At 39.9% G+C, this 23,368-nt stretch overlaps 1 protein-coding gene across 1 annotated transcript in view; it reads left to right on the forward strand.

Annotated features, from left to right (window-relative positions):
- The first annotated feature begins 16,736 nt into the window (after positions 1-16,736).
- The window catches only part of NLRC4 (NLR family CARD domain containing 4), a 28,238-nt gene continuing 21,606 nt past the window's right edge, over positions 16,737-23,368 (forward strand). Inside the window, 10 exon segments of the mRNA XM_041757007.1 lie at positions 16,737-16,827; positions 19,515-19,772; positions 20,669-20,857; positions 20,860-20,882; positions 21,137-21,248; positions 21,251-21,805; positions 21,808-21,883; positions 21,885-21,963; positions 21,965-22,095; positions 22,154-22,196. Coding sequence (XP_041612941.1) covers positions 16,737-16,827; positions 19,515-19,772; positions 20,669-20,857; positions 20,860-20,882; positions 21,137-21,248; positions 21,251-21,805; positions 21,808-21,883; positions 21,885-21,963; positions 21,965-22,095; positions 22,154-22,196 — 1,557 coding nt within the window.

The raw sequence follows: 23,368 nt of genomic DNA on the forward strand, positions 1-23,368 counted from the left end.
GCTCAACAGGGGGTCTGCTTCTCCTTCTCCCTGTGCCCCTCTCCCCTGCTCATGCTCTCTCCCTTTCTCTCAAATAAATAAATAAAATCTTAAAAAAAAAAAAAAAGCACGTGGAGAAATTGGAGCCATCATACACAGCCCCCATTAATGTAAAATAGTGCCACTGCTTTGGAAAAAAAGTATGTCAGTCCCTCAAATGGTTAAACATAGATGTACCATATGATCTATCAGTTTTACTCCAAGGTATATATCTAAGGGAAGTATATGTCCACACAAAAACTTGTATGCTAATATTCATAGCAACATTATTCATAATAGCCAAAAAGTGGAGGCAATCTAAATGTTTATCAACTAATGAATAGTTTCCATTATAGTCCATATAATGGAATGTTATTTGGCAATAAAAAGTAATGAAGTGCAGATACATGCTACAACATGGATAAATCTTGAAAATATTATGCTAGGTGAAATAAGCCAGTTACAAGCAACCACATAGGGGATCCCTGGGTGGTGCAGCGGTTTGGCGCCTGCCTTTGGCCCAGGGCGTGATCCTGGAGACCCGGGATCGAATCCCACGTCGGGCTCCCGGTGCATGGAGCCTGCTTCTCCCTCTGCCTGTGTCTCTGCCTCTCTCTCTCTCTCTCTCTCTCTGACTATCATAAATAAATAAAAATTAAAAAAAAAAACAAGCAACCACATATTATGATTACATTTATATGAAATATTCAGAATAGGCAAATCTGGAGACAGTAGATTAGTGGTTGTCTCAGGCTGGGGGGCATTGGAGTTAGGAGTAATAGCTAAGGAGTATAGATTCTCTTATGGGGGTAATGAGAATGTTCTAAAATTGTAATGATGGATACACAACTCTAAGAACATACTAATGGCTATTGATTTATACACTTTAAATTAGTAAATTTTAAGGTATATTATTTGTGTCTCAATAAAGCCATTTAAAAAGATAAGCGGATGGCCTTATGCAGAAACTGAAGAACATTCAAATTTAAGTTTATTTTGATAGTTACTAAAACATTGGGTTTCAGTTTTAACATATTTCTGTTCAAATTTTACTTCTGCCTAAAGTTGAACATATACTTAACAAAAGACCCATCAATTCTAATTCTAGGTATTGGTTATATTACTCAGGTGGGGTCATTTCATTCTTCTAAGCCTCAGTTACTGGTCTGTAAATTGAAGATGATAATCATGTCATAGGTAAAGGTTAAATGAGATAATATGTGTAAAACACTTCACAGAGTGGTTAGCAATTAGTAAATAGTATGTATCTTGATGAAAAAAAAACCACTCAGCAAATGGATGAAGGGAAGGGTGAGATATAGTTTCCCAGTTTTGGAATAAGTTAATCACTGGAACAAAAGGTGCAACATAGAAAATACGGTCAATGATATTGTAATAGTGTTATATGGCAACAGATGGTAACTACACTTGTGGTGAGCATGGCATAATGTATAGAGCTCTTGAATCACTGCTGTACACCTGAAGCTAATGTAATGTGTGTCAACTATAATCAAATAACTTTTTAAATAAAATAGATAAAGATGTCTACAAGAAAAAACACTCAACAAAGTAGGAACAGAATAGCAGTTCCTCATTCTGATAATGGACATATGTGGTAGGCAGAATAATGGCCCTCGAAAGATGTCCAGTCCTAATACCCAGAACCTCTGACTATGTTATGTGGCAAAAGAGAATTAAAATCATAGATGGAATTTTTACTATCTTGGGTTAACGGGAGATTTAATATGATACAAAAAGCACAAATAATAAAAATAAAATGGTGAATTGAGCTTCACAAAATATTTAAACTGCTAAAGACACAAACCACAGACTGGGAGAAAATATTCATCATCCATATATCTGACAAATGATTTGTCTCTAGAATACTTAGAGAATTTTTATAACTCATTGTCATTAAAATATGGACAAAGGATTCAAAGATATATTTCCTGAAAGAAGATACTCATTTGGCCAATAAGTACATTAAGGGTGCCCAATATCATTAGTCTTAATGGAAATGGAAATTTATAACCATAACAAGATACTCATGAGAATAACTACATTTAAGGGGACTGATAATACAAAGCATTGGAGAGGATGTGGACCAACTGGAACTGTAACATATAAAGACAACTGTTTGGTGTTTTTTTTTTAGAAAGTTAAACATATACTTATCATGTGATTCATCAATTCCAATCCTAAGTATTTACCTAAGGAAAACCTGTCTACACAAAGACTTGAGCGTCTGCCTTTGGCTCAGGGTGTGATCCCAGGGTCCTGGCATCAGGTCCCACATCAGGCTCCCTGCAGGGAGTTTGCTTCTCCCTCTGCCTATGTCTCTGCCTCTCTCTGTGTGTCTCTCATGAATAAATAAATACAATCTTTAAAAAAAAGACTTGTACAGAAATGTGCATAGTAGCTTTATTAATAACAACTATTAAAAATAAAATCTTAAGAGGCACTTGGATAGCTCAGTCTGTAAAGTATCTGACTCTTGATTTTGGCTCAGGTCATGGTCTCAGGGTCCTGGGATGGAGCCCTTGTGGGCCCTGTGCTCAGTGGAGAGTCTGCTTCTCCCACTCCCTCTGCCCCCACCCCTATCATGCTATCTCTCTCAAATAAATAAAATATTAATAAAATAAAATCTTAAAAAAAAAAAAGGGGGCACCTGGCTGGCTCAGTCAGTAGTGAGTGTAATTCATGATCTCAGGGTTGTGGGTTTGAGTCCCATGTTGGGTGTAGAGATGACTTTTTTTTTAATCTTTCTTTTAAAGATTTTATTTATTTATTCATAGAGATACACACACAGAGAGAGAGAGAGAGAGAGGCAGAGACACAGGCAGAGAAAAGCAGGTTCCATGCAGGGAGCCCGACCTGGGACTCGATCCCCGGACCCTGGGATCACTCCCTGAGCTGAAGTCGGTGCTAAACCGCTGAGCCATCTGGGCCGCCCTGTAGAGATGACTTAAAAGCGAAATCCTAAAAATGAAAAACAAACTCCCAAACTAGAAACAATCCAAATATCTATTAACAGATTAGTGAATAAATGGATAAATAAATTGTGCTTTATCCATACAATGGAATAGTACTAGCAATAAAAAAGGATGAACGACTGACACGTACAAGAACACGAATGAATATTAAAAATCTTATGCGAGTGATAGAAGACAGACACAAAAGAATATATACATTATGATCCCATTCATATGAAATCCTAAACAAGAGAAATTCTAATCCACAGTAACAAAAAGGAGATAAGTCGTTGCCTGAGACAAGAATTGATAGGCAGGGAAACTGCAAACAAAAAAGGCCTGAGGGAACTTTTTAGGCCAGTGGAAATGCTTTGTATTATGTTTGTGGTAGTCTTTATCAAAGCTCATCCAACTGTACAACTTTAAATGAGTGGGTTTTCATGTACATAAACTAGTATTCAATAAAGCCAATGTATAAAAAAAAAAAAAAAAAGAAGAGGCAAAGGACTAGAACAGACAATTCATATAATAAGGACTCAGAATTGTCAGCAAAGACGAAAGGAGCTCAACTAATAATCTAAAAAAAAAAAACAATATTTGAGTAACAGTGAGATACCATTTTATATTTATCTGATTAGCAAAAGTTTAAAAGAATGACACAGCCCAATGTTGTAAAAGTACAAGTGGTTCTTCTCTTATGACCTTGTGAATGGTTAACATAGATATACCCTTACTCAAAAGCAATTGGACAAATTAGATAAATCCTTAAAAAGTATATTTCCTTTGACACCGAATTTCTATTTTTTGGAATTTACTCTAGGGAAATCTTCAGAGAAGTGTGCACATATGTATGCACAAGGATATTTATCAGAATGAAAACTGGATACAGGGCAGCCCCGGTGGCGCAGCGGTTTAGCACCGCCTGCAGCCCAGGGCCTGATCCTGGAGATCCGGGATCGAGTCCCGCATCGGGCTCCCTGCGTGGAGCCTGCTTCTCCCTTCGCCTCTCTCTCGCTGGCTCTGTATCTCTCATGAGTAAGTAAAATAAAATCTTAAAAAAAAAAGAAGAAAGAAAACTGGATACAACTTAAATGTCCAGCAATAGGAAAATGGACCAACAAATTGTACTACATCCATGTAATGAAATGATACACAACTATTAAGAATAATCTTTTAGGGGTGCCTGGCTGACTCAGTTGGTAGAGCATGCAACTCTTGATCTTAGGGTCATGAATTCAAGCCCCACGTTCGATGTAGAAATTACTTAAAGAAAGAAAAAATTATGAAAAAAAGAGAATCATTTCTTGAGTATTTCATGACATGAAAAAATCTCAAAAATCTTTATGAAGTGAGAAAAATCTGTTTATAAAATAATATATTGTGATCCCAATTTGTATATGATCCCAGTTACATTATATATAATAAATAAATGAAAGGTAACATCTTAGAGTATCAACAGGGATTATTTTTGGATGGTAGGATCATAGGTAACATTTGTGTCTTTTGTATTAAGTTTTTCCGTATTTTTCAAATTTTCTGAAATTAATATATTTATTTATTTAATGCTTTCAAAAAGCATTTTGAAATTAAAAAGTTTTTGGAAGATAAATTCAATTTAATTAGTTTCAAGTGGGACAGAAGTACATCCCATCCAGAGCTTTGCTATATGTTGTCCATTGAGCCAAGAAGTAATTAATTAGCTCATTAGTTGCATACAGAAGTACTTTTGTGGAATCAACTTTCTGAAAACTAGAAAAACATCATGCTTATGTTTCAAACATATATAGGCAAATCCAGACCCATGGTGGATCAATTATCTTAGACACCAACTAGCAAGCCCTGCTTGGTTTTTCTCTCAAGACCATTCTCAACACTCCTGAGTTCAATGACCCAGAAATCTAGGGCCTCCCATGGTTGGAAGAAGGAAGACCCCTTCCAGGGGCCTCCCTGTAGCATCAAGGAGGTCTGAGATTCCCAGCCCTCTGTGGCAGAGGTGGGAGAAGCAGAGAGAGCATCAGTCTGTCATCCAGGGGTAGAAAACACACCTCTGAAGACTGACATGTAGACTGCTGCCTTTGAACAGAAGAGAGTGACATCTTAGCAGGCTGGGGCCCTCAGGCAGCCAGCTGGGCTCCACATCAGGAAAGGGAATTTGCACATCACCTGAGCCCAGGGAACACTCAAGAGGACAGCAGCAACAAATTCCATACAAGAACTGAGCTGAGAAGAGTGTGCTGAGCCTCCTCATTACTGATAGAGACAGCCTCCTGAAACTTAGGATACATCTGAGAAGGAAAGCAGCAAGAAAAATGACCACAGGAGTTTTAGGGTGGAATGTGATTAAATTATATACCTGGTTGGACCGAGGGCTCAGAAATGAGTTTTCTACCATCCACTGACATGGAAGTTGTAACAGAGAGCAACCTGATATATAGAGAAATGAAGAAAGTTTGTGTGTGTGTGTTTTTTTTAAGATTTTACTTATTTATTCATGACAGACACAGAGACAGAGAGTGGCAGAGACACAGGCAGAGGGAGAAGCAGGCTCCATGCAAGGAACCTGATGCGGGACTTGATCCCTGTACCCCGGGATCACACCCTGAGCCAAAGGCAGAGGGACCAACCTTTGAGCCACCCAGGCATCCCAAATTTGTGTTTTTCACACCTGTTTGTTACTGTTAAGTTTATAGACTAAATCAAACATAGGCAGTAGAATATTCTAAGTTGCTTTTTCCAAAATATTTGCATTGTAAAAAAATAACTGAGTGGATAGGCAGGGTGATTGACCTATAGAATTTGTTATTTAACTAATGATGGTATATTAGTTAAAGCTTGTTCTCGGGGATCCCTGGGTGGCGCAGCGGTTTGGCGCCTGCCTTTGGCCCAGGGCGCGATCCTGGAGACCCGGGATCGAATCCCATGTCGGGCTCCCGGTGCATGGAGCCTGCTTCTCCCTCTGCCTGTGTCTCTGCCTCTCTCTCTCTCTGTGTGTGTGTGTGTGACTATCATAAATAAATAAAAAAATTTAAAAAAAAGCTTGTTCTCACCATCTCCCCTATACTCTCCCTTAAACATTTGTTTATTTTTACTTAAATTTATTTATGTTTTATTTATTCATTTATTTTTTAAGTAGGCTCCATACCTACTGTGGAGCCCAATGCAGGGCTTGAACTCAGGACCCCGAAATCAAGACCTGAAATCAAGAGTCAGAGACTAAACTGACTGAACCACCCAGGTTCCCCTTAAAGTTTTTATTTTTTATTATTTTTAACTTTTAAAATTTTTTAGAGAGAGAGAGAACAAGTGGGGTGAGGGGCAGAGGGAAGGGTGAAGCAGGCTCCCCACTGAGAAGGGAGCTTGATGCTGGTCTCTATCCCAGGACTCTGAAATCATTACCTGAGCCAAAGGCAGAAGCTCAAACTCCTGAGCCACCTAGGCGCCCCTTAAAGTTTTTAATTTTAAGTAATCTCTGCACGCAACATGGGGTGTGAACTCACAACTCTGAAATCAAGAGTTGTATGATCTACCAACTGAGCCAGCCAGGCACTACTCTCCTTTAAGTTTTTAAATCACCTATAGTGGAAAAGTAATTCCATGTTGTTTATAGGACACTAGTCAAATTTACTCACTGAGTTTTCCTATATTCCATCCCTTACCGCTTTTATTCATAGAATCATAAATTTGAGAGTGACATCAGAGATAATTCAACTTTCCACATAATGCAAACACTAATCTCTTAAAAAATCCACACCAATTAGCTGCTAAGCCAGTATTTATTATGATAAGGTACAACAGAGCCTATTCCAGAGGGTTTTTTTTTTAGTTTTTAATCCAGTTTTTATTCCTGAATTATATTTTAAAAATCTAGCATTATGATAACCAGTTTTAAAACTTTTTTTTAATAAATTAATTTTTATTGGTGTTCAATTTACCAACATACAGAATAACATCCAGTGCTCATCCCGTCAAATGTCCCCCTCAGTGCCCGTCACCCATTCACCCCCACCCCCCGCCCTCCTCCCCTTCCACCACCCCTAGTTCATTTCCCAGAGTTAGGAGTCTTTATGTTCTGTCTCCCTTCCTGATATTTCCCACACATTTCTTCTCCCTTCCTTTATATTCCCTTTCACTATTATTTATATTCCCCAAATGAATGAGAACATACACTGTTTGTTTGTCCTTCTCCGACTGACTTACTTCACTCAGCATAATACCCTCCAGTTCCATCCACGTTGAAGCAAATGGTGGGTATTTGTCGTTTCTAATGGCTGAGTAATATTCCATTGTATACTATTCCAGAGGGTTTAAGCAGAAAAGAAATTTACCAAGGATATCAGACAACTCACAGAATCTTTAGGAGAGTCCCAGGAACCCTCAAGGGAGGCCGTGCAGGCAGCAGAGTAATATTAGTGCTGGATTGCTCATGTGGAAACCCTACTGTTGATACCATTGGGCACAGGCTCCTCAGGACACTGGAGCAGAAGCAAATGTGTTGTTGCTTCCAAAGCTGACTGCCTCTTCAGGGTTTCTCTGGGATGGCTTTCCTGCTGGCACTCTCTTGGCTCCAAATTGGCAGTCTCCAACATGGTGGTTTCCTGTTGGCTTCCAATCAGCTGGATCCAAGGGATATGTGCACGCTAACATCAAGGGAAGCTGTGACAAAGGGTTTTGGCTACTACTCTGAGGATGCAGGTTTCACAATTTAGAAAACTCCCCAAATGTTGGAAGGTGTCCAAGAATTCAAAGAGAGCCAAAAGAATGACTAATTATCCTAAAGAAGTTCATTTATCATTGGGCTCCTTTAGCATTTTGAATGAACTAACGACTTCTTGTAAATAGCATTTTTCATCAACGTTTGAGTCATGCTCCCTCTTCACTACACCATGTGTCTGCAATATCTGAACACAGCTATCAAAATTTCTTGAGGTTTTTTTTTTCTTCTTGCCAAATGTCTCCAATTTTTTCAAATGTTAATTTTAGCGCAGGATTTCAGTCCCCTTGAAAATCAAACATCTGTCCTCCAGCAGCCTCTTGTATATCGTGTATCTGAATTGACAATTCCAATTATAAGGGCTGAGGGTAGGGAATTATAGATATATTTATATATGTAACACACACACACATATATATAAAGCTGAGGATACTATGCACAATGTACCATGACTTCCTAAAGGAAGTCAAAAAGATTTGACCTTCTTTCAGTAAGGTTTATTAGGAAGTTGCCAAGTGTGACTTGGCCCAACAACTTCCCCTGTCTCTGACTGCAGAAGACAAAATACTCCAAAGACTCCAAAATTCTAGAATGACTATTAGAATTATAAGTTACAGGCCACCAGGGAGAAAAGTATTTTGACTTTTCCCCTCCTTCCTCATTAAACTGGGAATGAAAAACATGAGTATCTATAAATGCTTAAAATCACAGAGCGGGTTGTACTGGTGTGGTGGTTTCTGATACAGTGTCTCAGATGATGATTATGAACGATCCCAGGGCAAGCTAGGTCACCACCAATTTATTGTTAAGAAGCTTGTGACTTGTTTTAGTCACAAGATGGAACCCACACTTGAACTCACGTCTTTTGGCTTCAGAGTCCTGGGCATTTCCAGTATTTTATACTTCCAGGAAAAGGAGTGAGAGAGCCTGGGAGGAAGAGCAAAAGGCCAAGGGACATAGCTCTTGGAATTTACTCAGCATGCTGACCTTTCTAGTAAATCATCTATTCTCAATGCATTGAAAACACCTGGCTAAAATCCATTTGCAATGGGAACTCATGAGTCCACAGGGAGGATTTGCTTGCATCAAAGTCGATAGAACTGTGTTTATTTTACCATAATACACTATGGCATTATTTGTAACAAAATATCACAAACTAGATAGCTTAAAACGACAGAAATTTATTTTCTCACATTCTGGAGGCCAGAAGTCCAAAGTATCACTGGGCTGAAATCAAGGTGTCAACAGGAATACACTCCCTCTTGAGGCTTTAGAGGAGAATCCATTTTTTTTGCCTCTCCTAACTCACAGCCACATGACTCCAATCTTTGCCTCCATGGTCACACTGCCTCCTCCTCCTCTATATCCTTCTGCCTCTCTTTTATAAGGACATTTGTGATCCAACCACGTTTAGAACTCATCCTGATAATCCAGGATTATTTCTCCATCTCAAGATCCTTAATTTAACCAATCTACAAAAATACATTTAAAAACTCCAAAGGAAAAAAAAAATAAAAATAAAAATAAAAACTCCAAAGGTTAAGATCTGATATTTTGCATGGCCCCCTATGACTACATTTCCCCTTTTTATCCTGTATTATATAATTTGTTTTTATAAAAGCAATGGGTATTTTTTTTTACAGAAAATTAGACTATACAGATAAGCAAAGGAGAAAATTATAAATTACCTTAATTCTACCCCCACCCCTGGGACTTAAGCAGTGTTAATATTCTGGTACCTACCTCTACAATTCTTTCTCTGTGAACATACATTTGCATATAGGTTTCATTAAACTTTTAAAAACCCAGCTGATGGGGTGCCTGGGTGGCTCAGTTGGTTAAGCGCCTGCCTTCAGCTCAGGTCATGATCCCAAGATCCTGCAATGGAGCTTTGCATTAGGCTCCCAGCTCCGTGACGAGTCTGCCTCTCCCTCTCCCCCTGCTGCTCTCCCTGCTTGTGGTCTCTCTCTCTCTCTCTCTCTCAAATAAATAAATAAAATAAATAAATAAATAAAATCTTAAAAAAACAAAAACCCCAGCTGATAGCACAACCTTGATCTCATTTCAAAGAAACCCACCTCCCAAGTCAGAAAAGATTATTGTTAGCCCCATTGGAAATGTGGAATGCAGACATTTATTTAGGGGACAACTTAGATCTCCCCTATGTCAGATAGATTAATGTTATAGTGTTCTTTTTGAAATAGGCAGTTAAATAACATAAGAAGTTCATGGTAGTTTGTGCAAAGATAGAGGAAAGAATGTGCAAGAATGTCATTCTCAAGAGAACTGCCAAGAGATTTCTCACATCCAGAGCTGAATGCGAACTGGCTTCTTGGAGTCTGTGACCACAAGCTTCACATGTGTGTGCCAGTGGAGCTTGTGGCTCTTTATACCCAGGAGAATATGCCATGCATCATCAGTGGAGTAGACTGACAGTGACCCACTGACATGACCCATTTGTTCTGTGCCAATGTTGCCCAGGACCCTGGTGACCAAGAGCATGCATTCGCTAGGAGTCTGCTGGGATCCACGGCACAGGTGGCTCTGGCTTCTACAGCAGCATGCTCTAGCCAAGTCAGACTGGCTTGCTTAATTTTACTCGTTTGCTTACTCATAAAAATTAATATGTATTAAGTGTTCAAAACACTTTGCTTCATTTTAGCTATAGAACAGATAAGCCAACAGAACTAGGATTGATGTGCTGTGAATCAAAAGAAACCAAATGAGCGATTCCTTTCCTGGTGTGAATTTCTACCTCTTGCATCTTTAAATGTCAAGTTCCACTTCTCCCCTTGCTACTTCTGCTTGCACTCATCTCCCCTTTCTGAACGGTAGAACTTGTCATTCTTACCATGCTTTCAAAGAAAAAGAAAAAGAAAAAAAGGGAACATGTGTTTGTCTTTCTCTTACAGTCCCCTACCACAGGACAGGTGGGCCTCCAACCTACAGAAATGCCTCCCTGTGACATAGAAAGCAAATAAACAGAAATTTTATTTTTAAAGTCTCTTTGATCCACCTAGAAGAGGGCAACTGGATTGTTCAACCAGCTACTTGTTGAGAGAAAGGATGGGGTTTTAAGTGGTTGGAACCAAATATTAAAATTTGGGTTTACATTCATTTCAAGCTTGTCAGCAGCTATAAAAGGCTTTGCACCAATGAGTGTGGTTTTGCATGGATGGCTAGATTTGACTGCAAGGGAAACTTTTAGGGGTGTCAGTGTGGTCTCCTGGGATTTCATTAGGTTACTTGGAATTGATGTTAAATGCACATGAAGTCAGAGGGGTGTGTTTTTGCTCTGGGACAAAGCGAAGGAAAGGACTTTTGAAAAATACTTGTTGGACTTACAGAAAGGAAACCTACTCTTGTTTCTAAAGCTGTTGTTAGAATCGCAGGTCAGAGCTGAGAAGGTGTGGGGGACTACTCAGTCCCTCCAGTCCTCAAATTCCTGACAAGAAACCCAATATCTGGAGAAAAAAGTGAAGGGCACCACTGTTCAGAGGATGCCTAGGTTGATGGGGTCTTTATTGTACTTTCAGTTACTACTTGCAATGCTGGTTTAGAGAGGTGGAAAACGTGGTAGAGAGAGTTGATATGCTTCAGGTCATGCAGTTCCTTGACTGCAGATAGGATAGTACCCACTCCTGTCATTGCTCTCTTATGAGTTCGGCACACTTCTCTCTAACTGTCTTAGGCTGCGAGGGCTGCCATCACAAAAACCATAGAAAGAGAAGGTGATTTTCTCACAGTTCGGGAGGCTACAAGTCCAAGATTGTAGTGTTAGCAGGTTTTGGTTTCTCCTGAAACCTTGGTTTTCAGAGGGCTGCCTTCTCACTGTGTCCTCACATGGTCTCCGCAGGGCAGGATTCCCTGGGGCCTCTCTTTGTGTGTATAAATCTTATTTTCTTATAAGGACCCCAGTCAGATTGGATTAGGGCCCACCCTAATGGCCTCATTTTAGCTTAAATTCCCTCTTTAAAGGCCTCATTGCCAATTATGTCGTGAGATACTGAATACGAGTTTTTAGCATCTTCGGAATCAGCTGAGATTCCTGCCTCATGATTCATGTAGCAATTTTATTTTATTTTTTAAAGATTTTATTTATTTATTTGAGAGAGAGAGAGAGAGAGAGAGCAGGAGAGGGGGGAGGGTCAAAGGGAGAAGCAGACTCCTCGCTGCACAGGTAATGCAATGTAGGATTTGATCCCAGGACCCTAGGACCATGACCTGAGCAGAAGGCAGACCCTTAACTGACTGAGCCACCCAGGTGCCCCCATGTAGCAATATTAATTGATTATTTTAGCAGAAAGGGATGGACAGCCAACCCAGGAATGAGTTTTTTCTCTTTACATGCAAATATAAGGATCTTCTTGCCTCCTTCCTCTATCTTCCTCTTTTCGGTTCTCTTAAACTCCCAGTCAGTGGAGGTCTGATACCTCCAAGACCCAAATCTTTTTTTTGCAGGAGTAGAAAGGGAGGCAAGAAACTTTAGTAGCTGCTGTTTACTGAGTCCTTTCTGTGTACCAGTGATTCCTTGATCAAGGCTTCCCAGCTCATCAGTGGTAGAGCTGGGATTTGAACCTAGTCCTTTGCTCACACTCATGTGCTGTCCACATTCTTCTTCTTCTTCTTCTTTTTTTTTTTTTAGTTAAAGATTATTTATTTATTTATTCATGAGAGAGAGAGAGAGAGAGAGGCAGATACACAGGCAGAGGGAGAAGCAGTCTCCATGCAGGAAGCCTGATGTGGGACTTGATCCTGGGTCTCCAGAATCACGCCCCAGGCCCAAGGCAGGCACTAAACCGCTGAGCCACTGGGGCTGCCCCCTTATTTCTAAGTTGTTCCCACATGGCTCCTTCCCTAAGCTGCTCCTCTGCCTAAAAATAGTCTTTTGCCTTTATTGCCTCAGGAACTTTGGTTTCCGTCAAGAACAACTCAAAAGTCACCTCTTCCAGCAGATTTTAATATCCTTCTGCAGGGGTTCCCCTAGAACACAGGCCTTCAAAATTGCATTGGCCTCAATTCATGATAAGAAATATATCTTATACTACTACCCAGTGCCAGGATACATAAATAATTGAAGTAAAACTTTCATGAAAAAAATACAGTGCATTCTGATAGTTTTAATTTTATTTCATTAAAAATATATATACCTGGGTGCATGGCTGGCTTAGTGGGAGGAGCATGCAACTCTTGATCTCTGAGTCGTGAGTTTGGGCTCCACATTGGGCGTAGAGATTACTTAAAATAAATAAATAAATGAACTTTAAAAATATATTTATTTACTAATTATAACCCACTTAAGTTGCTATCATGACCTGCTAATGAGTTGGCCAATTTGAAAAACTGCCCTAGAAGATACTCTTTCTAATTTTGACAGCTTTTCTTGCTTCTCTCATTTCTGAAAGCCTCCAATCCTCTGGCACCTCATATAAATGCACTGGGGCCCATAAAAATGCACTGGTTCCTTAAAGGTTTTTGCTCATGAGTTTCTGCTCCTTATGGGTTTCTACTCCAGTAAGTATGATTCTCTGTATCTACCTGACTGTCTCCAGTTTGGGGGCACTTGTTTGTCCCAGTTGTCTGACAGATCTTAAAAGAGTTGTTGGGACGCCTGGGTGGCTCAGTGGTTGAGCCTCTGTCTTTGGCTCAGGGTGTGATCCTGGGGTTCTGGGATCAAACCCTCCTCAGGCTCCCTGTGAGGAGCCTGCTTCTCCCTCTGCCTGTGTCTCTGCCTCTCTCTCTCTCATGAATAAATAAATAAAATCTTTTTTAAAAGGTTAAAAACAAAATAAAGAGTTGTTGGGATCCCTGGGTGGCGCAGCGGTTTGGCGCCTGCCTTTGGCCCAGGGCGCGATCCTGGAGACCCGGGATCGAATCCCACATCAGGCTCCCGGTGCATGGAGCCTGCTTCTCCCTCCGCCTGTGTCTCTGCCTCTCTCTCTCTCTCTGTGACTATCATAAATAAATAAAAAATTAAAAAAAAAAAAAGAAAAAGTATTCATTTAAAAATAAATAAATAAAAAAATAAAGAGTTGTTGATTTTCAAATTTATTCAGTTTACTTTTTACTTGATGTTAGGTTGGAGTAACAACTTCTTTACATACCACAGCAGAAACTAGAAGTCAAAAGGCTTCTTTTAAAAATATAAATTAATAAACACTTAAATTTATATGGAAATGCAAACAATTCTTTGAAAAAATAAACAAAATGGAAGGATTTATACTACCTGACTTCAAGATTTATTGTAAGGATACAATAATCAAGACAGTGTGATATTGGCATAAAAAGAGACATATAGGGACACCTGGGTGGCTCAGCTGTTGAGCATCTGCCTTTGGCTCAGGGCGTGATCCCATGGTCATGGGATTGAGTCCCACATTGGGCTCCCTGCATGGAGCCTGCTTCTCCCTCTGCCTCTGTCTCTGCCTCTCTCTGTTTCTCATGAATAAATAAATAAAACCTTAAAAAAAAAAAAAAAGAACAGACATATAAATCAATGGAACGGAATAGAGTCCAGAAGCAGACTCACAAATTTAATGAGTAAAGAATAATCTTTTTAATCAATCATGCTAGAGAATTTGGATATCTCTATAGGGAAAATAAAAATGAACTTCAACTCCTCATCTCACTTCATGAACAAAATCTATCCCCAAAAGGATCAATGACTTTTAAATGTAAAAGAAAAAACTATAAAACCTCTAGAAGAAAACTTGGGTGAAAATCTTTATGGCTTGGGTTAACAATAATTTTGCTAACATACAAATAGCATGAATTGAAGAAGAAAATTAATAAGGTGGTATCCATAAAAAGGAAAACGTTTTTCAAAAGATGTAAGAGAATAAAAGGCAAAAACCATTTTATTAATTATGTTTTAAATTTTTTATATTTTATGGTGTTTTGCTGTGTTGGGGGTTCTGGCAGTTGGGAGGGACTCCCCCTTTCAGGGCTAGCTAATTTCTAGGAAGAGCAAAAATCTTGTCTGTGAGAGTGCTTTCTTATGCCAAACAACCAATCCAAAGACAATAGCCCCAACCATCACCTTTACTAACTCATGCACCAAGCCAATATTTCCCTTGCCTTAAATCACTCCAGAGTCACGCTTATAGCCCAGAGTCTGCTAAAATTATTATTTAGGATAAGTTTATTATCCTAAACTTGCTCAAATTTACCTACCCTGCTTCACTCATATCTTCCTGTGAAAATTATAATGCAGGCTCTGGGCTAGGCTTTCTCCTTTACTCCTTCTGCTTCCTGACCAAGCCCTGTATAATGCAGCATACACTCCTACTGGGGATTGTAAGTAATAAAATTTCTTTTATTGGCATTAACCTCTCCATGTTGTCACTCAGTTACCTTTATAAATTAGCTCCTAGATACAATCAAAACAACCACAGATTAAGAGAAAACACTCATAGTACATATATCTGACAAACAACTCACATCAGAATCTATGAAGAACTCTTCAAAGTCAGTAATAATAAGATAGCCCAATTTGCAAAATGGGCAAAAGATCCATACAGATACTTCAGAGAAGAGTTATGAATGAACAATAAAGTACATGAAGAGATGCTCAACATCATTAAAAAAAATTAAGACTACATAATAAGAGGGGTGCCTGGGTGACTCAGTTGGTTAAGCGTCTGATTCTTGGTTTTGGCTCAGGTCGTGATCTTGAGGTCATGGGATTGAGCCTGACATTGGGCTCTGCACTGAGCTAAGAGTCTGCTTCAGATTCTCTCTTTCTCGGCCTCTTCCCTGTGCATGCTCTCTCTCTAATAAATAAATAAGATCCTTAAAAACCAAACCAAAACAAAAACCCTACATAATGAGTTGCCACTACCCATTCATAGGATGGCTAAAATTAAAAAGATGAATAATGTCACGTGCTGGCAAGAATTTGGAACAGTTGGAGCTGTTGGTTTTTATAGGTTGGCGGGCACATAAAATGGTACAATCACTTTGAAAAATAGTTTGGCAGCTTCTCTAAAATTAACATACACTTAATAAAGTATAATACATATATAAAAATACATAATGTAATAATACATAAACACAAATATACCATATATATGTTTGTATTTTATGTAATTATACCTTAATGAGGCTGATTTTTTAAATGAAGCAGTTTAAGGGGTGCCTGGCTAGCTCAGAAAAGCATTTGACCCTTGATCTCAGAGTTGTAAATAAATGCTCCACATTGGTGTAAAGATTACTAAAATACATAAATAAGTAAACAAAAATAAATAAATAACCGTTTATTTTTTAAAAATATTTTACTTATTTACTTGAGAGAGACATAGAGAGCGAGAGAGAGAGAGAGCATGAGGGAGACGGCAGGGGCAGAGGGAGAAGCAGACTTTCCACTGAGCAGGGAGCCAGATGCAGAACTCAATCCCAGGACCTTGGGATCATGATCTGAGCTGAAGGCAGATGCTTAACCAACTGATCAACCCAGGTGCCCCCAAATGAAATAGTTTAATACTTAACTGATACAGAAAGGACTCATAAAAATAGTAAAGGAAAAAACAACCCAGATGTCAAACATTATGTATAGTGTGTCCTTACTTGGTATATAAAAAAAAAAAAAAAAAAAAGTACAAAAGTGACAGCAGTTGCTGCCTAATGACTTTTGGTTCTGTTTTCTTAGTTTTAGAGAATGAGGAGCAGTTTTACAAAAAGAAGGGACAATATGAGGGTCATCTTAGACCTGTCCTTTTGGAAATAATATCATCTATTGAGATATAGAAAAGTGGCAATCTTATTAATAAAAAGGAAGTACACTAGAAATAAAATCTGTTTGATTATATAATGTGCTACCAAATACTGATGACATTGAATTGAAATCAATTTGTGCCTTCCTTTGACCTGTTATATGTGGAATTCCCAATAAATATTACTCTGTGGTTTTGAGAATTCAGTTACAAACAGGGCAGCCCACGATACACAGGCAGAATTACAGAGAGAATAGGACTTACACAAAGAATAACCAGATGTATATTTTAAAATATCAGTCTTCTGCCATTCCCTATTCAGCCATGGCATCCCAGCCAGATAGCAAAGAGCTAAGCTATACCTGTCAAGATCATTGCGAAGAAACGTGGTGTGGATCTAAGTGGCAACCAAAGTGTAACTCTTTGATGATTGGGTGTAGACCTGTGCTATCAAATAGAGTAACCACTAGCCACACATATCTGTTTAAATGTGAATTTAAATAAATAAAATTTAAAACTCAGTTGTACAGTCATGCTAGCCACATTTCAAGTGCTCAAGAGCCACCTGTGGCTAGTAGCAATTCTACTGCATAGTACAAACGGAGGATATGCTCATGATCTCAGAACCTTCTACTATATAGTGCTGATCTTGATAGAGTCTGGTACAAATGAATACTGAATGAATGAATGACTGAATGCATGAATGAATGAGCAGCAGTGTTTTCACCTAGTTACTCAATGAGAGAGGAGTGTGGTAGTCTACACAGAGGGAGGGAGTTACACCATGGTTAACATTAAGAACATCCTACCATTAACACAGCAGTACACTTTTCAAATTTTAAAACATTTTCATGTATGTGACCCAAGTGACTTTATTCAATCTTTCTCATGAGTCTTCCAAATAGAGAAGGTATCGATGCCTTAATTTTATAGCTGAAGAAATATAGCTGCACAAAACCTAGCCTTGTGACCTTTTGAAGTCTCTCTGAGGTGACATTTCTTCAGGTATAAAATGAAGAGCATGAGCATACTCAGACTTAGTGGTCATCTCCATAGGGAGGATATGGAAGCCAAGAGGAGAGATGAGACCCTACAGGGAGAGAGAGGAGACTTGCTGACAGGACAAATACACCTGGATGAGGTACCATTTCCACTGAGGTTAGTAGTGGAAATTGTGACAGATGGGAAGGGAAGCTGGGTGGGATCCTGGGGATCGGAGTGAGTGCCAAATGGTGCCTTTCAGACCAGGGAGTCTTGAGGACTTCAAGGAGGAGCACGTCTATTTGCATGAGTCAAGCTTAAGATTTGAAAAATAGGAGCAGCCTTGCCCTGGAAGAAAACTAGTGCAGATAGTGTCTCAGAGTGAAAAGCCAGGGAGATATTTCTCCAAGCTATGAAAGGCTGCTTGGGTACAGTGTGGTCTGCATTTGAGGGTTAGACCTTGGAGAGTGAGGAACAGAAGTTACACAGCTTCTCCAGGGACTTGGAGAGGTGCCAGAGCTTACTTACCCCGGTAGACAATGGTTTTGTAGTAATACCCTACAGAAAAGACCAAATTCTATGAGTGGTGAAATATGCTACTTTTTTGAGTGGTGACAGAAGTATTTACCCCAGAGATACAAATGCAGTGATCTGAATGGGCACCTGCACTGCAATGTTCATAGCAGCAACGTCCACGATAGCCAAACTGTGGAAAGAGCCAAGATGGCCATTGACAGATGAATGTATAGAGAAAGTGTGGTGTATATATACAGTGGAATATTACTCAACCATCAGAAAGGATGAATTCTTACCAATTACATTGACCTGGATGGAACTGGAGGATATTATGCTGAGTGAAACAAGTCAACCAGAGAAAGATAATTATCAGAGAATATGGTTTCACTCATACGTGGAATATAAGAAACAGCACAGAGGATCATAGGGGAGGGAAGGGAAAACTGAATTGAAAGTCATCAGAGAGGGAGAAAAACCATGATAGACTTAACTCCAGGAAATGAACTGAGGGTTGCTGAAAGGGATGGGGGAGATGAGGTAACTGGATGATGGACATTAAGGAGGGCATGTGATGTGATGAACACTGGGTGTTTTATGTAGCTGATAAATTATTGAACACTATCTGAAAAAAATGATGTACTTTATGTTGGCTAATTGAATTTAAATTTTAACAATTGGCTAAAAATAGTAGCTAACATGTATTGAGCTATTACTTTGTATGAGATATTATACAGGAATTCTCATGACTTCATAAGTTAAATAGTGTTCTCAAACCCAATGCACAGATAAGCAACCAGTGGTATCCTGGAGCCGGTTTTTACTGTTCAGTCAAACCTGACTGTTAAGGGATCCCTGGGTGGCGCAGTGGTTTGGTGCCTGCCTTTGGCCCAGGGCGCGATCCTGGAGACCCGGGATCGAATCCCACATCAGGCTCCCAGTGCATGGAGCCTGCTTCTTCCTCCGCCTGTGTCTTTGCCTCTCTCTCTCTCTGTGACTATCATAAATAAAAAAAAAAACAAAAACAAAAACAACAAAAAAAAAACCCTGACTGTTGAATTCTCATGGTTCTTTTTAGCCAGTTGACATATGTTGTTAGCTTGAAATCAGTCATGGTGAAAAGATTTCTAACGTGGAGATTGGTAAATGCTACAAATTAGGGCCTTTACCCCCGGAGAACAAATGTTTTCAATATTTAGCAGCACAGCACTGGAATAGGTTCAGAGAAGGTTAGTAACTTGCCAAGCTTACACAGACTGTAGCAACCGGCAGATCTTAGGCCAATTTCATTACTTTAAAGTCCATAGTCTTACCACTAGACCTCCCTAGAGACTCTTCTGTATTGGGGCACAAGACTGCTCCCCCTACTTCATTACCAAAGAAAATCTATGTTGCTCAACAAAGACTCTCAGATTAAGGATGAGGGGCTTTGCAGAGCTTTTCTTGAGGGCCTGGAATTCAAGCATTTGGCATTTCCATAACTCAAGATGGGTCTGAGGAGAGGGAGTGGGAGGTGGGAATGCATGACCATTTGCTCTGGCAAAGGGATGCTGAGATGCACATTTTATACAAATGAATGAATGAATATATTTCCCCTCATCTCCTCAGTGAATTTCATAAAAAAGAGTCAAATCATCATTCAAAGGATGAAAATGACTATTATAAAGCAAATTGTGGATGAGCTATTTGTGTAGAATGCTCTGAATTAAGAAGTAAACATCATTTGCTGTGAGAAGGTCCAGCAGGATGCTGCGAGAAGGATCAACCACATGACTTTGAAGATGGCCTCCCAATCCTGTAACCTTGATCTCAAATCCCTTGAAAAATGAAAATGTCCTCTTTTCAGGATTTGAATGGACAAAGTAAGTACCAATTTTCTTGTATCTGTTCTACAAATAGAATAAACCATGAAGAAGATCGACTATCCCCATAAGAGGGCCTCTGCTCTCCTCTCTCTTTATAGTGCTGGGTAGTGGGTTTTGGTTCTGCAAAGGAAAAGCTCAGACACTCTCAGAAGAAACGCCCATTTAGATTACTTGTTGTTGAAGCCAAATTAAGTCACTCCAGAGTTAGAGATCACTTTTTTTTTTTTTTTTTTTTTAGGATTTTATCTATTTATTCTTGAGAGAGAGAGGCAGAGAAGAGAAGCAGGCTCCCTGTGGGAGCCCGATGCAGAACTCCATCCCAGGACTCCAGGATCACGACCTGAGCAGAAGGCGGACTCTTAACCACTGAGCCAGCCAGATGCCCCCAGGGTTAGGGATTACTGATTTAGTATAGTCTCAATTCAAAGTCAAACTGGATAAAGAAGTTAACGCACTCAAGAAGTTGGTGCAGTTGTGGTTCTTAATTCCTTAGTCCAATGAGGAATTACTATTTTAAATAATACTATCATAAAGAAATAATTTTTATTTTGTTTCATGATAGATTTTAATCAAAGTTAAGGCTTGATCTGGGGAAAGTTACCCCTAACCATCTCTCTCAGCCACATTCCTACTATTCTCATGCACTTTCCTTAGCCCAAACACAGACTCCTCCCATTTCCGTTGGGCTGTGACAAAGATGCTGTGGTGAAAGGAGGAAACAGAAGACCAAATGGGAAGAGCAAATATTTGGAATCCTTTGTGCCAGCTCAGAACTGGGGAAGGAAAGTCAAGTCATCTAGGGAAGATTCTCGGCGCAACTCCCTCTTTATCGTCCTGAACTCTAAGTTCTGGGGAGACACAGAATTGAGTCTTCTAACCTTCCTCTTCTCTTCCAAGTCTTTCTCAGCAGATATTGAGAAGACTTAGATGATTTTTCTCAGGATCTAAAGGCTTTATACCATATCCCATCTTTTCCGAACTTTTTCCCCCTGGGTGAAGATACTGACATTATTTTTAATTTGAAAGGCACCTTCACAGAACCTGTTCTTTGGAGGAAGGACCCTCACCATCACATATTGGAGCAGCTGGTCTGAATGGTCTGCTAGACACTCTTCAATGAATTTTTTTTAAAGATTAATTTATTTATTTATTCATGATAGACAGAGAGAGAGAGAGAGAGAGAAGCAGAGACACAGGCAGAGGGAGAAGCAGGCTCCATGCCGGGAGCCCGATGTGGGACTTGATCCAGGGACCCCAGGATCGCACCCTGGGGCCAAAGGCAGGCACTAAACTGCTAAGCCACCCAGGGATCCCCGCTAGACACTCTTCAGAGACCCTGCATCATCAAAGGGGAATCTGACACAGGGAACTATCACAGCAAGATGCAGACTCAGCAATTCACTAAAGTCTCAAGAGCCACAGGAGGTGACCACGTGGGAAAGTCACTTACAGAAAATGGCTTTCATTTCAGACATTACATCAAGTATAGTATCCTGCTCTTATATGAGGGTGGATCATCTACTGAAGCCACCAGGACTGTTTTGAAACACCCTGCAGCAGTGTATCCACATAGTAGCTTCCTGGGGCTCTCCAACGCGAGGAAGCCTCTCTGGAGGTAAGAATCTATGCAAAATGTGAAAAACACTCCTGTGCAAGAAACTCTGAAAGCCATCAACATCAATTCCTTTGCAGAATGTGGCATTGATTTATTCCATGGGAGTATATCTGAATCACACTTGAGCAAAGAATTTGAAAATTTCCTTTGTGCTAAAAGCTTATATATCAACTCAGAGAACATCCCTGATTACTTATTTGACTTGTTTGAACACTTACCTAATTGTGCAAGTGCTCTGGACTTGATTTAACTTGACTTCTGAGGAGAAGCTAGGGCCTCACGGGACAAGACTACAGAAGACATGAGCAGGACTCAGGAAGAGACCTCAGAAACCCACATTCCCAGCAGGGCTGTGTCTTTGTTCTTCAGCTGGAGGCAGGAATTCAAGACTCTGGAGGTCGCACTCCAGGACTTCAGGAAAAGATGAAATATCTGGGTAAGATATTCAGCCCTGCTACAAGCCTCAGATTGTGCATTACAAGACAGGGTGGTGTGGCCGAGAGGTTCGGTTCTCAGCACCTGTGAGAACCTTCATTCTCTTGTGGAAGCCAGTCCCCTCACCATAGAAGATGAGCAGTATATATATCACACTGGTGACAAACCTAACCACCCTGAGTTTTCAAGACCTACAGACTCCACGACTGCAGGGGATTAGAGACATCAGCAGTTTAAGCTATAATCAAGCCCAGGGGCACTATGGAAATATGAGGTATCATATAGTTTTGCTTTAGATTTTCTTTTTCTTTTTCTTTTTTTTTTTGCTTTAGCTTTTCTAATACTTTCAACCAGGTGTCAGGACTTGGAAGGGAGGTAGGGACTGAGAGAGAGGTCTGTGATAGGGAAGCTGTCATACTGGGAGGCACTAGGAAGGATTCCCGAGCGGAAGCTATACAGTCTGACTGAATGGCACTATAGTTTATATGGGGTGCGTGTGTGTGAGATGTGTGTGTGTGTGTGTGTGTGTGTGTGTGTGTGTGTGTGTATGGTAGGTTAAGCTTGTCTTCATTGACCTATCCCCCTTCTTAGCATCTCCATCTCCCACTGCTTCTCTGCCAAATGACACCTCTCCCGCTTCAGGTCTGGGAGGAAATCCAGCCTGTAAACTAATCACCTGCGGGAGCTGGTAGCTATTGTGTTACTGGGTTCTCACCCAGGAAACTGCAGAACATACCCAGCCCCACCCTACCCTCAAGTATCGTTCATTTTGATAGAAGATTTTGGTAACAGATTTTGTGTAACACAAAGAAATTTCAGATCTCAGACTCATACATGTTGGGCCAATCTTTCTGAATAAGGGGGATTTTTCCCCAAATTCAAAATAGTCTTAAAGGTGAATGTCTGCCTTACCTGTGTAGACCAACTTCTCTGTGTAGATCATCCCTGTTGTCTGGAACAGGAGCTGTTGTGGTGTGAAGCTATGGGCCGCAGGAGCTTTGCTCTACTTGACTGTAATCTATGATTACTTTTCATTCACAATTGATTTCCCATCAGGCTCTGCCTCACTTGTCATCCTGTGGAGGAAATTTCGTACCATTAAAAAAATCTAGAATCTTTTGCACAGATAATTTTTGCCACCTTCTCAATGAAAGAACCCCTTCCATAAGATTCTGCATGGTCCCTGGGACTCTATTAGCTACCTTCTGCGTCAGGAAGCTCACCAGCTCCTCTTGATGGCTATTCCTTTGCACTGATCTTGCAAACTGGTTGCCCATGTGCTGAGTTTGGCCTACATATTGTGTGGAATTTTCTTTTGAATGTTTGTCAATATTTTGTTCTTAATTTTTATAATTTATTTTTTGAGTAATATATTCTCACATGATCCAAATTATAAACAATCTGCAATGAAGTCTTCTTCCCGTTCCCATCCCCTTCATGATTCTTCTCCCTGGAGTTGGCAGCATTTTGCGATTGGGAGATTGCAGTGTGAAAATACAGGACACTCATTTCTATTGAAAAGTGTAAGTCTGGCAACTGCATGCCCA

This window comes from Vulpes lagopus, chromosome 5 (genome assembly GCF_018345385.1).
Source record: "Vulpes lagopus strain Blue_001 chromosome 5, ASM1834538v1, whole genome shotgun sequence".
Lineage (NCBI taxonomy): Eukaryota > Metazoa > Chordata > Mammalia > Carnivora > Canidae > Vulpes > Vulpes lagopus.